The sequence below is a fragment of the Andrena cerasifolii genome, unplaced genomic scaffold (genome assembly GCF_050908995.1).
Source record: "Andrena cerasifolii isolate SP2316 unplaced genomic scaffold, iyAndCera1_principal scaffold0045, whole genome shotgun sequence".
In the NCBI taxonomy this organism is placed as follows: Eukaryota; Metazoa; Arthropoda; class Insecta; order Hymenoptera; family Andrenidae; genus Andrena; species Andrena cerasifolii.
This window is the reverse complement of record NW_027484938.1, coordinates 40,530-52,366: the sequence shown is the minus strand read 5'-3', so window position 1 is coordinate 52,366 and position 11,837 is coordinate 40,530. Positions and strand designations below refer to the sequence as shown.

Below are 11,837 nucleotides of genomic sequence, written 5' to 3'. Positions count from 1 at the left end.
GGTACGGGATCTGGCGTAATCGTGGGTTCGGGAGTGATTAAAGGATGAGAATCCACCGGATGAACTACACCAAGTGTGATTAAACCCAAAGACTAAGTCTTTATTCAAAAACACTTAAACTAGACCGGAGTGTACAAGTAGGAATTAACCGTGTTAACTGGTCGAGAGTCGGCTCTAGAGTCTCCCGATTTGCGGCGGCAAATCGGTTTTTATTGCGCTATTGGGCGTGGTGCCGTCGCTTCGCGTTGCCGTGCATGGTCACGTTGCAACGCTCGCAATTTCGCTGATTTTGTAGTTTCGCGCTTTGCCTCGCAACTGATTTTGCTTAGGAACGTCTCGAACGTTCTGGAGTAGTATAATGGTTAATATGAAGTATAATATGTCGCGTGACACGTGTGCTTGGGCGTTGCCTGGGCACAACATCCCTCCCCCCTTGGGGAGGAAAAGCCATAGCTTTTTCTGCCGATGATAAACTATCTTAGGGAAATCCCAAAACTCGTAATGGTTGGATTGGTTATCATCGACTTACATGTGGTTTTTCTTAACTAGCTTATAATGGTATATTTTAAAGAGAATTAGTGGAAGACGTTTCCTCCTTACTAACTATTTTGATTATCGCTTCGGGTTTTTGTGTTGTTTTGTCGCGACTCGTGTTGTCTGTGGTACAGTGTCGTGGTGTTTTTGCTTTGCAGCGTACAATGCATTTGTAAAGTGCGAACATACATAGTGTAGTTGTGATAAATCCCGTCACAGAGGATAGTGTAAAGAAGCTATAGTGATACTCGGTTAGTATAATCTCGGGTTTTTCTAAATCGTTTTGTAAGTCTTCTAATTTTTTACTAACTTTATTTAATTCTTCCGGGTGTTTGATTATTCTTTTAAGTTCAAAATTGGTATGTCGGTACGAATTTACAGTGGTCTGTGGAAACGTAATTTCGTCTAGTGTCAAATTGTAACCAGGTAAGTAGTTCCATGTTTTTTCTATTCCGTATTGTTTTCCGGTTTCTATCGTAAATTCGGCGGTAGTGATAGTACATTTATTTCTTATCGTTATTATACCAGAGTCCTTAATACTATACATGTTTGTGTTTTTATCGCCGCAGGTTACTGCTAGTTGTATTTGTTTCGGTGCGATATAAATCCATGTGCCCGGTTGTTGTAATTCTATCAGGATCGTGTGTTTCAGTGTCATGATTCGTATTTTACAATTGTTCGGTTTTTGCGTCAATTTTGTGTACAACTGTACTTCGCAGGGTCCGTATGGTATCGCTTTGAACATTGGATGGTTTGAGGTGCAGAGATATAGCTCGTTTATAGTTTTACATTCTGTTAGGTCTTGTTTGCTTAGTTGTATGTAATCTTGCACCGAGGTGTCGAGTACCACGTATGAGTCGAGGGGTTCTATATACGCGTAGAACGAATCGTTTACCTTTGTGGGTACCGGGTGTACCTTGCTTAATTTGAATTTCTTTGCGCTCAACAATGGGATATCTAGTACTACGGTAATTGATTTCGTATCCGAAAATGCGGAAAGTGTAAGGATGTCGTATAGGACGTGCATATTTTCTAGTTTTATTCCGATCGGGAAGTCTAATCCTTGCGGGATGTGAGCGAGTGCTGAAGTGAGGTATGTTATGATTTGTGCCGGTGGCATTAATTGTGGGTTAAGGACTCCTTTCTTTATATACATTATGAATTCTAACAAGTCTTGTGTGTCACGCAGGAGTGTTTCCGCGACGCTATTTATTAGTATGAGGTTTTCGTCTATTGTCTCTCGAAATCTAGTAATGTCAGTCGTCTGTTGTAGTAAGTATTGAATTTGCCAAGTTGCGTTTAAAAGGGTTTTTTCATTTTCTTGTACGTTGTGTATAGTTTCATTTAGAAGTTCGGCGTTAGCTCTTACAATTTGCATTTGCCCTTTGATTGTATTCTTTAATCTACTGTCTTGTCTTTTTAGGAAGTCTATTTGGTCGTTGATTATCTTTCTGTCTTCGGAATCCATTAGTCCGAAGAGTGATTTGCCTATGTAACCTAATCCGTCTATTAGCCCGCGACGCTGTTTTGGTGCGGAGCTTATGGTTTGTTGGACGTAAGTAAGGAATTTGGTTACGCGGTCTACTTTGCTTTGAATTTTCGTGCCAAACGTTTTACAGAATTTTTGTAAGTTATTAGTAGAAGGTGTTTTACACTGAGCAAGTATGTCATATAGTGCTGCCTGGAGATTTGATTCGCGTCGGTAAATGTACGATATGTCTAAGTGTAGTATTAGTTTCCAACTATCCCGGTAAATCTGTAGATCGCCTAAGTTTTCGAAGTAAATGCCCGGGTGATCTTGAAATTCTTTTATAGCGAAGTCTGTGTCGGGGGTTGTTCCTCCTATGAGTAGTGTCGTCAATTGTAGGACGGTAATCCTGTAAAATATAATGTCGAGGTGTAGTCGACGCATCTTTCTGTTCGTCGCGAAGTCTCTTGTCTTGCGTGTGTTTCGCGTGCGCGAGATAAAATTTTGTTAACGTAAGGCAGTTCTTCCTTGCAAGAGACTCGATTGTCTCGTCGCTTCTCATTCCGTTGTGATCAGTTGCGACATCATGTTGTGTTTCTTAAGCCTTCCTCGCGAGCTCGCGCTGTTTTTACTGGTACGTTTAGTGCAAGTTGTTGGGTGTTTTGTGTTTTGGTGGAAGTGCGTAGGGTTTTTATAATTGGTTTCCTCTTTTCTTAAATTTTTAGTGTTTGGAATATCCGGCGCCGTCCGGGTTTATGAGTATTGGGTACAGGCGGGCGGTGCGGGAGTACCGCTCGGCGCGGCGTCAAATCGCCGCCGAAAACGCTGAATGGTTGGACGCGGAGGACGCGTGGGGGATACGGGCACTTTACGGTGAGTATCAAATGTTTTTGTCGGTTAGGTGTTTTTTGTTTCTAGTGCAATTTTCTATTTTGGTTATTCCGCGTCTGGTTATTGTTCCAGAACGTCATGGCGATCGTTTTCCGGAACCCTTCACGCGGCCAGGTCCGTGGTTTCTATTATAGGCGCGCTTGGGGGGTGACACACACACATATTAATTTGGACTCATATATCCTAAATTGAATAAATTTTTTCTCCTCCTTTTTTTTTTCAATAGTTTGTCTGCGTACCGTTACTTTCCTTCACTACTGCGACCGTTTCCTTGTTCCTGTCCTATTCTATGAAGTGTTTTAACCGGTTTGCGTGTACGCGGCGCGTTTTTCGTCCCTTTCCTATAGTGTAGTTATTATTGTCGTGCGTGTTTTGAATTGAGTAGGGTCCTATCCACGCGGGTGTTAGTTTTTTTCGATCGTCCGCGTCTCACTGTCTCGTCGTGTAGGAGTACTTGCTCCCCAATTTTGAAAAATTTGTTAGCTGTCCTTTTATCATATTGCCTTTTTGACTTGTCCCTATTGATCCCTATAGTTTCGCGCGCGATGCTATTCGTGGACCGTAGTCTTTCGCGTAATTCTTCAGCGTATTTGTCGTAGGTGTATGTTAGTTGCGGTGCTTGGTTTAATGAGGTTGGTAAGGAAGCTTGTCTTCCGAAAACGAGTTCGTAGGGCGTGTAGCTAGTAGACGTGTGAGGGGTAGTATTGTATGTGAACATCGCGTACGGTAGCCATTCATCCCAGTCAGTCTGGTCTTCTGCGATATAGTTCTTTAAATATTCTGCCAGCGTGCGGTGGCTTCTTTCTAGCGCTCCGTTCGATTGGGGGTGGTAGGCTGTAGTTTGGATTTTGTCGATTTTTAGTAACCTACATACGTTTTTAAAGACTTGGCTTAGAAAATTAGTTCCTTGATCTGTTAGTACTCGCTGCGGAATGCCGTATTCGCAAATTATTTTAGTAACGAATTCTCTAGCTACGGTATCCGCTTCTTGGTTCTCGAGGGGTATGGCCTTACTGAATTTGGTTAAAAGATCTTGAAAGGTTAATATGTATTTGTTTCGTCTGCCGGTCTCGGGTAAAGGTCCTACGATGTCTAGTGCGCATTTCTCGAATGGTTCCGTGGGAGTGTCTGTAATAACCATGGGGGCTTTGGTTATTCTCGATAGCTTATTTCTTTGGCATTTTTCACATCTAGAGATGTACTTTTCTACGTCTTGTCGCATTCCTGGCCACGAATGATTTAATTTTATGCGTTCTAGGGTCCGTTTTACCCCTAAGTGTCCACCCAGAGGTGTGTCGTGGAATTCGCGTAGCACTCGAAGTTTTTCGTCCTCCGTGTATGTTGCGTTGTCCGTTTCTCCATTCGATCGGGGCTTCTCTTGTTCACTGTCGTCTTCGCTGGCGCCGGCTATTGTTTCGTTGTCGATCTTTTGTTTCACTCCGCGCGTTATCGCGAACATTCTGCTAAGGGCGTCCGCGTTCCTATTCGTTTTTCCGGCCTTATAATCGATGCTATAGTCGTATTCTGCTAATTTCAACTTCCATCTCATTAATCTAGAACCGGGGTCCTTTACGTTGAAAAGCCAAGTGAGTGGCTTATGGTCCGTCACGATTTTGAATTTAGTGCCGTATACGTATGGTCTGAAGTGTTGCGTTGCCCATACGATGGCTAACAATTCCTTTTCGATGGTGCTATAATTCTCTTCCGCCTTATTCAATACTCTACTCGCGTACGCTATTGGCAAATCTTGTCCTATTTTTCCTTGCGATAATACTGCTCCTATCGCTTTTCCGGAAGCGTCTGGTGTTAGAACAAACGGTTTTGAGAAATCTGGATATTGCAATACTGGTGTTGTCGTTAATTTTTCTTTTAGAATCTCGAGAGCTTTCTGCTCCTGTGCAGTCCATCTGAATGCTTGGTCTTTCTTTAACAGTTGTGTCAAAGGTTTTGCAATCTGTGAAAACTCCGCTATGAATCTCCTATAATATCCAGCTAGGCCTAAAAAGGATTGCACGTCTTTTATTCCTTTAGGTACCGGGAAGCTTCGGACAGCTTCTAGTTTAGATGGGTCTGGCTTGATGCCGTTTTCGGTTATTATGTGTCCTAGGTATATTGTTTCTTTGCGTAGGAATTCGCACTTGTTGGGTTGAAGTTTTAGGCCACTTTCTTGTATGCGTTCGAATACGAGTTTTAATCGTTCTTGGTGCTCCTTCAATGAGCGTCCGTAGACGACTATGTCGTCTAAATACACGAAACATTTTATTCCCTGTAAGCCTGACAGTACGGTGTTCATTAACCTTTGAAATGTCGCGGGAGCGTTTTTAAGCCCAAATGGCATTCTATTATACTCGAAATGTCCGTATGGCGTCGAGAATGTGGTTTTTTCACGATCTTCCTCCTTCATAGCTATTTGATGGAACCCTGAAGCTAAATCTAAGGTTGAGAAATATTTTGCTCCGCCTAATTGATCTAAAATATCTGTTATATTCGGCAAGGGATACGAATCGCCTATCGTCGCGTCGTTTACCTTTCTGAAATCTACTACCACTCTTAGCCTGCGTTTACCTGTAGCATCTGGTTTTTTCGGGACTACTAGCAAGGGAGCGTTCCATTGGCTGGCGCTTGGTCTAATTATTCCTTCTTTTACCATTTCCTGAACTTGTTTATCTACTTCTTCCGTATGCGCTTGAGGTAGTCTATACGGCTTCACGTATATAGGTTTAGTACCTTGGGTTAGAGTAATTGAGTGTTCCGCTTTTTTGGAGTATCCTAGTTTGTCTCCTTCTAATCCGAATATTTCATTGTATTTTTCGCAGAGCTCGAGTAAGCTGGTTTTTTCTTCGCTATTTAAGTGTTCGGTCCTGAGGCTTTCGCGCAAGATTTGCATTCTATTTCTCCCGTGTACAGCGTGTACCATATGTGTCGGCGTGTCGCGATCTTTGTCGCAGGTCGCGTCCGTCGGGTCAACGTTTTCGCTCGTCAGTGATTCTAATGTCACGGTCGGCGTACTGATAAGAACTTCGTCTGCTGTGGTGTTCATTATGCTTATTATGCATTTTCCGTCATTGCCTATCGTTAATGAGTTCCCTATGAGTATTCCTGGCTTGATCGGCTGTCCCTCTACTATTCCTTCTCCTTTTTCCGTCGTTTTGGCTAAGAGAATTGTTTCTGATCGCGGTTTTAATGTTACGTTGCCTCCTCCAGAGTAGGGGAACCGTGTTCCGTACAATTCTATTCCTTGATTTGCCCGAATGCATACGTCGTGCTTAGTCATGAAATCTTGTCCCAGAATTCCGTCTGCTTCTAATGGGAAGTCATCTCTCACTAACCGACAGGGATGCGTTATGAGTTTGTTTCCGACCTCTACGTTTAATTGTATTAGGCACAGCGTTTTGATTTCCATTGGGGCTATTCCTCGCAAGGACACTATTTCGTCTTGGGCGTGGACGTCGCCCAGCACCTTCCCTATCTTTATTAGTGTAATATCGGCACCGGTGTCGACTAGCAGGCTCGCTTTTCCTTTTACTAGTTCTGATGCTCTGATTTCGACGGTGTTTTCTATTTTGGAAGTCATTACTAGATTCGCTCGATACGAATCCACTCTAGGCCCTGTGTTAGTCTGTCTATCGTCGGTTGTCCCGTGGCCCGTGTTTGGGTAATCTCGATTCCCGCTATGTGATTCTCGGCCCGGAGTTCTGCTAAAATTCTGTCTAGAGTCGTCGCGCCTGTAACTCGTGTTTGTATAGCGCGGTCTATTTTCTCGTTCGTTTGCCCTTTCTCTGGCCCTGCATTCCCTGATTTGGTGTCCTGGTTTCTTGCAATAGTGGCAGACTACTGTGACGCGCTGTACTTCCCTTTTTATGTGCGTCTGTTGCGGCTGATAGTTTATTCGCGGCATGCTTAATCGCGTATAGCAATTCCTCGCCAAATGCCCTAATTTATTGCAGCGTTCGCAGCGCGGTACGTTAGATCCTTCTCTTCTTTTGGGTTGATCATCGAGCTTCCTAAAATTTCGCGAGGTGTTTAGACCCATCGCTTGTTCCTCCTCTATAGCTGCGGCGATAGCTGCATTTAGCGTTGCGTAATTTCGAGACCTTATGATCGTTCTCAGTTTTAAATTCAACCCGAGGGTGAAAACATCGAGGGCGTGTTCTTGCACTGATTCTGTTAACGCGTTATTTACTTCGTCGCTGTTCCCTGGTTTTACCGATAGTTCCGATAATTCCCCAGCTAATTCTTCTACTCTACACGCGAATAATTTTACGCTTTCGCCTTCTCGTTGGTGGCAGGCATGAAACTCTGCTATTGATCTTTTGTCTACGAATAGTGAAGTTAAGATGTCCTTTAATTTATCGAAAGTATCTATATCTTTGTACTCTAATACCTTGGCTGCTTTGCCTTTAATTTTTGTACCTATCACTGTTTTCAAGAATCGTGGCAATTCATTCGCGGGGACAAACTCCGAGGCGCTTGTATAAGACTTCAAAAATTCTGCAAGTTCGTCTGACGATTTTCCTACGAATTTGTCGACTAACGACAGCGCGGTAGATAATAATTTTACGTTTGGTACCGGGAGGCTACTTCCCGCGTTTAGCGACATTTCGCTTTCTTCTGTTCCTTCTATGTCCAACAAACTAAAATCCGCTAGCACGATCGGGTATTCTCTATTCGGTGTTACAAAGTTTTCCGGAGACGATTCGGCACTTGAATCGTCGTCTTTTCTAACGCTTAGTCGCAACGGCGGCGGTCGAAGTGTTCGGCGAGACGATCTTGGATGGTCTATAGAAGGTAGAAGGTCTAATTCTTCGCGTTCGAAAGTTAGCTTTTTATTGAAAAATGATTCGAATGATCTCGACAAACTTCTTTGACCCGGGAGTTTGAATCGATTTGCGCGTTCTTCTTCTATAGACATGCATGTACCGTTTCTATTTTTATATAGGACTCTGGTTTACAATATGTACGTTTGCGCTATTCTGTTACTCACAAGGCTGCTCGCAACCACATGTCGTCGGCTCGGTCAGGCGTCCTCTCGTCTGTGAACCAACGGCGGTGATAAGCTGAAACTGGACCCAGCAAGGTCGATTCGTACAGCTGTTCGCTGCGTGCTCCGACGGCTGCTTCCCGTGAACGGCTCTCCGTCCGTCCTTCAGGTGCGGCTCCTACAGGTTCCTCGGTCTCCAAGTCCTCTCGTGCGTCCTGATCCTCAGATCAGTGACGTCCTCGTAGATGGATTTGGTGTTTGGTAGACGGTAGTTTCACCCGTTCACTCTCAGGCTGATTTTACTCGACACCAGGCTCGTCGTCGTTCGGGCTGCGTCGAACGTCTTCTCAAAGGCCGTTCCTCGGTCCTCTGTGCTACCTCGGTAGCGACGATGGCCTGTTTTGGCCTACGAGATTGCGATGATCCAATAATCTTGTCGGAGGTAGTTCAACCTCAGTCGACGTCGATCAATCGGTTACGTCAAGGCTCGGTAAAATCTTTACGATGCAGATCCCACCGCTGCCACCAATTTTGTTGTGCCCTGCGTGATGGCTCGCAAGGCTGGTACGGGATCTGGCGTAATCGTGGGTTCGGGAGTGATTAAAGGATGAGAATCCACCGGATGAACTACACCAAGTGTGATTAAACCCAAAGACTAAGTCTTTATTCAAAAACACTTAAACTAGACCGGAGTGTACAAGTAGGAATTAACCGTGTTAACTGGTCGAGAGTCGGCTCTAGAGTCTCCCGATTTGCGGCGGCAAATCGGTTTTTATTGCGCTATTGGGCGTGGTGCCGTCGCTTCGCGTTGCCGTGCATGGTCACGTTGCAACGCTCGCAATTTCGCTGATTTTGTAGTTTCGCGCTTTGCCTCGCAACTGATTTTGCTTAGGAACGTCTCGAACGTTCTGGAGTAGTATAATGGTTAATATGAAGTATAATATGTCGCGTGACACGTGTACTTGGGCGTTGCCTGGGCACAACAACTGTCTTGTGCGAATCAAAACGCGGATACCTCCGCGAACCACGTATGCAATTCCGCGATCGATCAAAAGTGGTGCATCGACAGCGGATGCACGTCGCATTTGTGCAAGGATCCGCGACTTTTTACGCAGTCACACAAAACCGACAAGGGTGTAAGATTGGCTAACGACGCGACCGCGAAAGTGACAGCCAAAGGTGATGTGCGTATAATTGCTTCAAACGGTACACATGATAGGCCGATCACGCTATGTAACGCGTTGTGTGTTCCGGATCTGCGAACCAATCTTATGTCTGTCGCGAAAATGGTTGTATGATGCCGGTGGGGACCTCAGACTGGTCGCCGACGGCGAGGGCGATTTGTTCTGCCTGCGTGAAGGACGCGAGGAGGCGTGTGCGGTTTCCAGCGATGCGCGGGGCAGCTCCATGGAATGGCATCAGCGGCTCGGCCACCTGAATTGGACCGACATGTCGCTGATGCGACGAAAGGGATCAGCGTCCGGATTGAACTTCGGGACTCACGATGTTCTGCCACCCTGTGATGTCTGCGCGCTCGGTAAGATGTCTCGTGTTCCTTTCTCCAAGCGCGAAAAAACCTCACAGGCTCTGCTCGAAATAGTCCATGCGGACGTGTGTGGACCCATGCGAACCGTCTCATCAGGGGGAGCTCGCTATTTTTTGACATTGACTGACGACCACAGTCGCTGGACGAAAGTTTACTTTCTCAAAAATAAATCGGAAGTAACCTCCAAGTTCTTGGATTACAAGAACAGCGCAGAAACGCAAACCGGTAGGAGGATAAAGGCTCTCCAGTCGGACAACGGACGAGAGTTCTGCAATTCGGAGCTGGACACCATCCTGAAGAAAGCTGGGATTCAACGCAGACTAACCGCGCCATACACACCGCAGCCGAATGGCGTCGCAGAGCGTAAGAACAGAACGCTGATCGTGGCTGCCCGCTGCATGCTCGAGGAATCGGGACTGCCAAAGTCGTTTTGGGCCGAAGCAGTTGCGTCAGCGAATCATGTGAGGAATCGCTGCGTGACGAAAATCCTGGGAACCAGGACCCCTTACGAGATGTGGAATGGGAAGCGTCCGGATTTGAGCCACTTGCAGAAGTTCGGTGTCAAGACATTTATACTGGACAAGACCCCCGGCAAGAACAAACTATTGCCTAAGGGGATCACGGGGGCTCTCGTCGGATACTCTGACACTTCAAAAGCGTACCGAGTTTGGGCACCGTCACAGCGGAGAGTCCTCGTGACGCGGGACGTCAGGTTCACCACCGAATTCCTTTTAAAGGGGGGAACTCAGGAATCAGTGTTCAAAAAGTGTGGCGAGCCACTTTCTGTTTCAGATAGTTCGGACGACTCCGAGGTACATGAGACGGAGATCGGTCCCAGCAATAAGCAAAATCCTGTAGACCGACAAGAAATTGGAGAGGAGCTTGGTCCTCCGATCGGGCAAGGTGAAGTTCCACCAATCAACGCCGAGATGCGTGGCGGGGATGCGCCGCAACCTGCGCCACCCACAGAACCAGAGGCCGTCGCACATCCGATGCGACGGGGCCCTGGGAGGCCGCGCAAGGTCATAACCGGCCGACCAGGCCGACCGACAAAGGAGTACAACATGGTACCCGTTGCCGATGCTGCATCGCACGAGCCAGAAGACCTGCATGACTCTAGCGATGAGGACTCTTCGACGTGCGAGGACGCCGAGTTGGTGATGTCCGCCACCGAGATCCCGTATCACCAGGCCATCACGGGACCTGAGAAGTCCGAGTGGCATGACGCGATCTACGCAGAAATCAGGAGCCTCATCCTCAACGACACTTTCGACGTTGTGCCGAGACCCAAGGATGGTAAGGTCATCAAGTGTCGCACGGTATTAAGATACAAATACAATGCCAGTGGAAATTTGGACAGAAGGAAGGCGCGAGTCGTCGAGAAGGGTTACACTCAGCGTTATGGTGTTGATTTCCTCGAAACCTTTGCACCGGTTGCCCGACTTGATTCTTTTCGTTTACTAATGGCTTTGGCCGCCAAGTTCAACCTCAGGGTGTCGCAGCTGGACGTCGAGACGGCGTACTTAAACGGAAAAATAGACGCTGAAATCTACATGGAGGCACCCGACCTGTTGGAGAGGATGCTCCGGACCATGATCGAGAGGGAGACTGACGACTCGATCCTGAAGCGAGCGCGATCCATGCTCCGGAAGGTCGAGGGAGCCGACATCGTATGCAGACTCAACAAAGCGCTATACGGCTTGCGCCAGGCGGGTCGACAATGGCACGCTGAGTTGGATGGCGTGCTACAAGGCGTAGGGCTGACTCCTACGAACGCTGACCCTTGCGTTTATGTAGACCAAGGGAAGCTGACCTTCATTCTCGTCTATGTCGATGACATTTTGGTCATCACAAACGATTTGGAGAGAGAGGGCCAAATTAAGAAGAAGCTCGCCGAGTCCTTCAAACTGAAAGACCTCGGTCCAGCGGAGCTCTGCCTGGGCTTCGAGATTAGACGTGATGGAGCCAACATCCACCTGTCTCAGCGGGGCTACATCCGTGGCATCTTGAAGCGTTTCGGGATGCGGGACTGCAAGTTCATCGATACCCCACTCGCTGTCGGCGCCAAGTTGTCGGGAAATCCGGACAACGGGGAGGACGCCGAGGAACGCTATCCTTTCAGGGAACTGGTAGGTGCCCTGATGTACGCTGCCACGGGAACGCGACCTGACATCGCGCACGCAGTTAGTGCGCTCAGTCAGTTCAATTCCTGCTACAAGAAGGAGCACTGGGGGGCCGCCAAGCGTGTTCTCCGATACCTCCGGATAACATTGGACCATGAACTGGTCTTCGGAAGGGACGATCGGCCGCTGCAGGGTTTCGTCGACGCTGACTGGGGGAATTGCCCCATCGACAGGCGTTCCTACACCGGTTCGGCGTTCATGCTCGGTGGCGCTTCCGTGGCGTGGAGGTCACAC

General features: G+C 47.0%; 1 protein-coding gene across 1 annotated transcript; it reads right to left on the bottom strand.

The window, feature by feature from the left end:
* Nucleotides 1-368: 368 nt before the first annotated feature.
* On the bottom strand, nucleotides 369-8,591 carry LOC143378060 (uncharacterized). The gene is made up of 2 exons (XM_076829904.1): nucleotides 7,878-8,591; nucleotides 369-2,411 (listed from the first exon to the last, which is right to left on the bottom strand). The coding sequence occupies exons 1-2, from the start codon at nucleotides 7,895-7,897 to the stop codon at nucleotides 566-568; spliced, it is 1,866 nt and encodes a 621-aa protein (XP_076686019.1). The 5' UTR covers nucleotides 7,898-8,591; the 3' UTR covers nucleotides 369-565.
* Nucleotides 8,592-11,837: the final 3,246 nt, after the last annotated feature.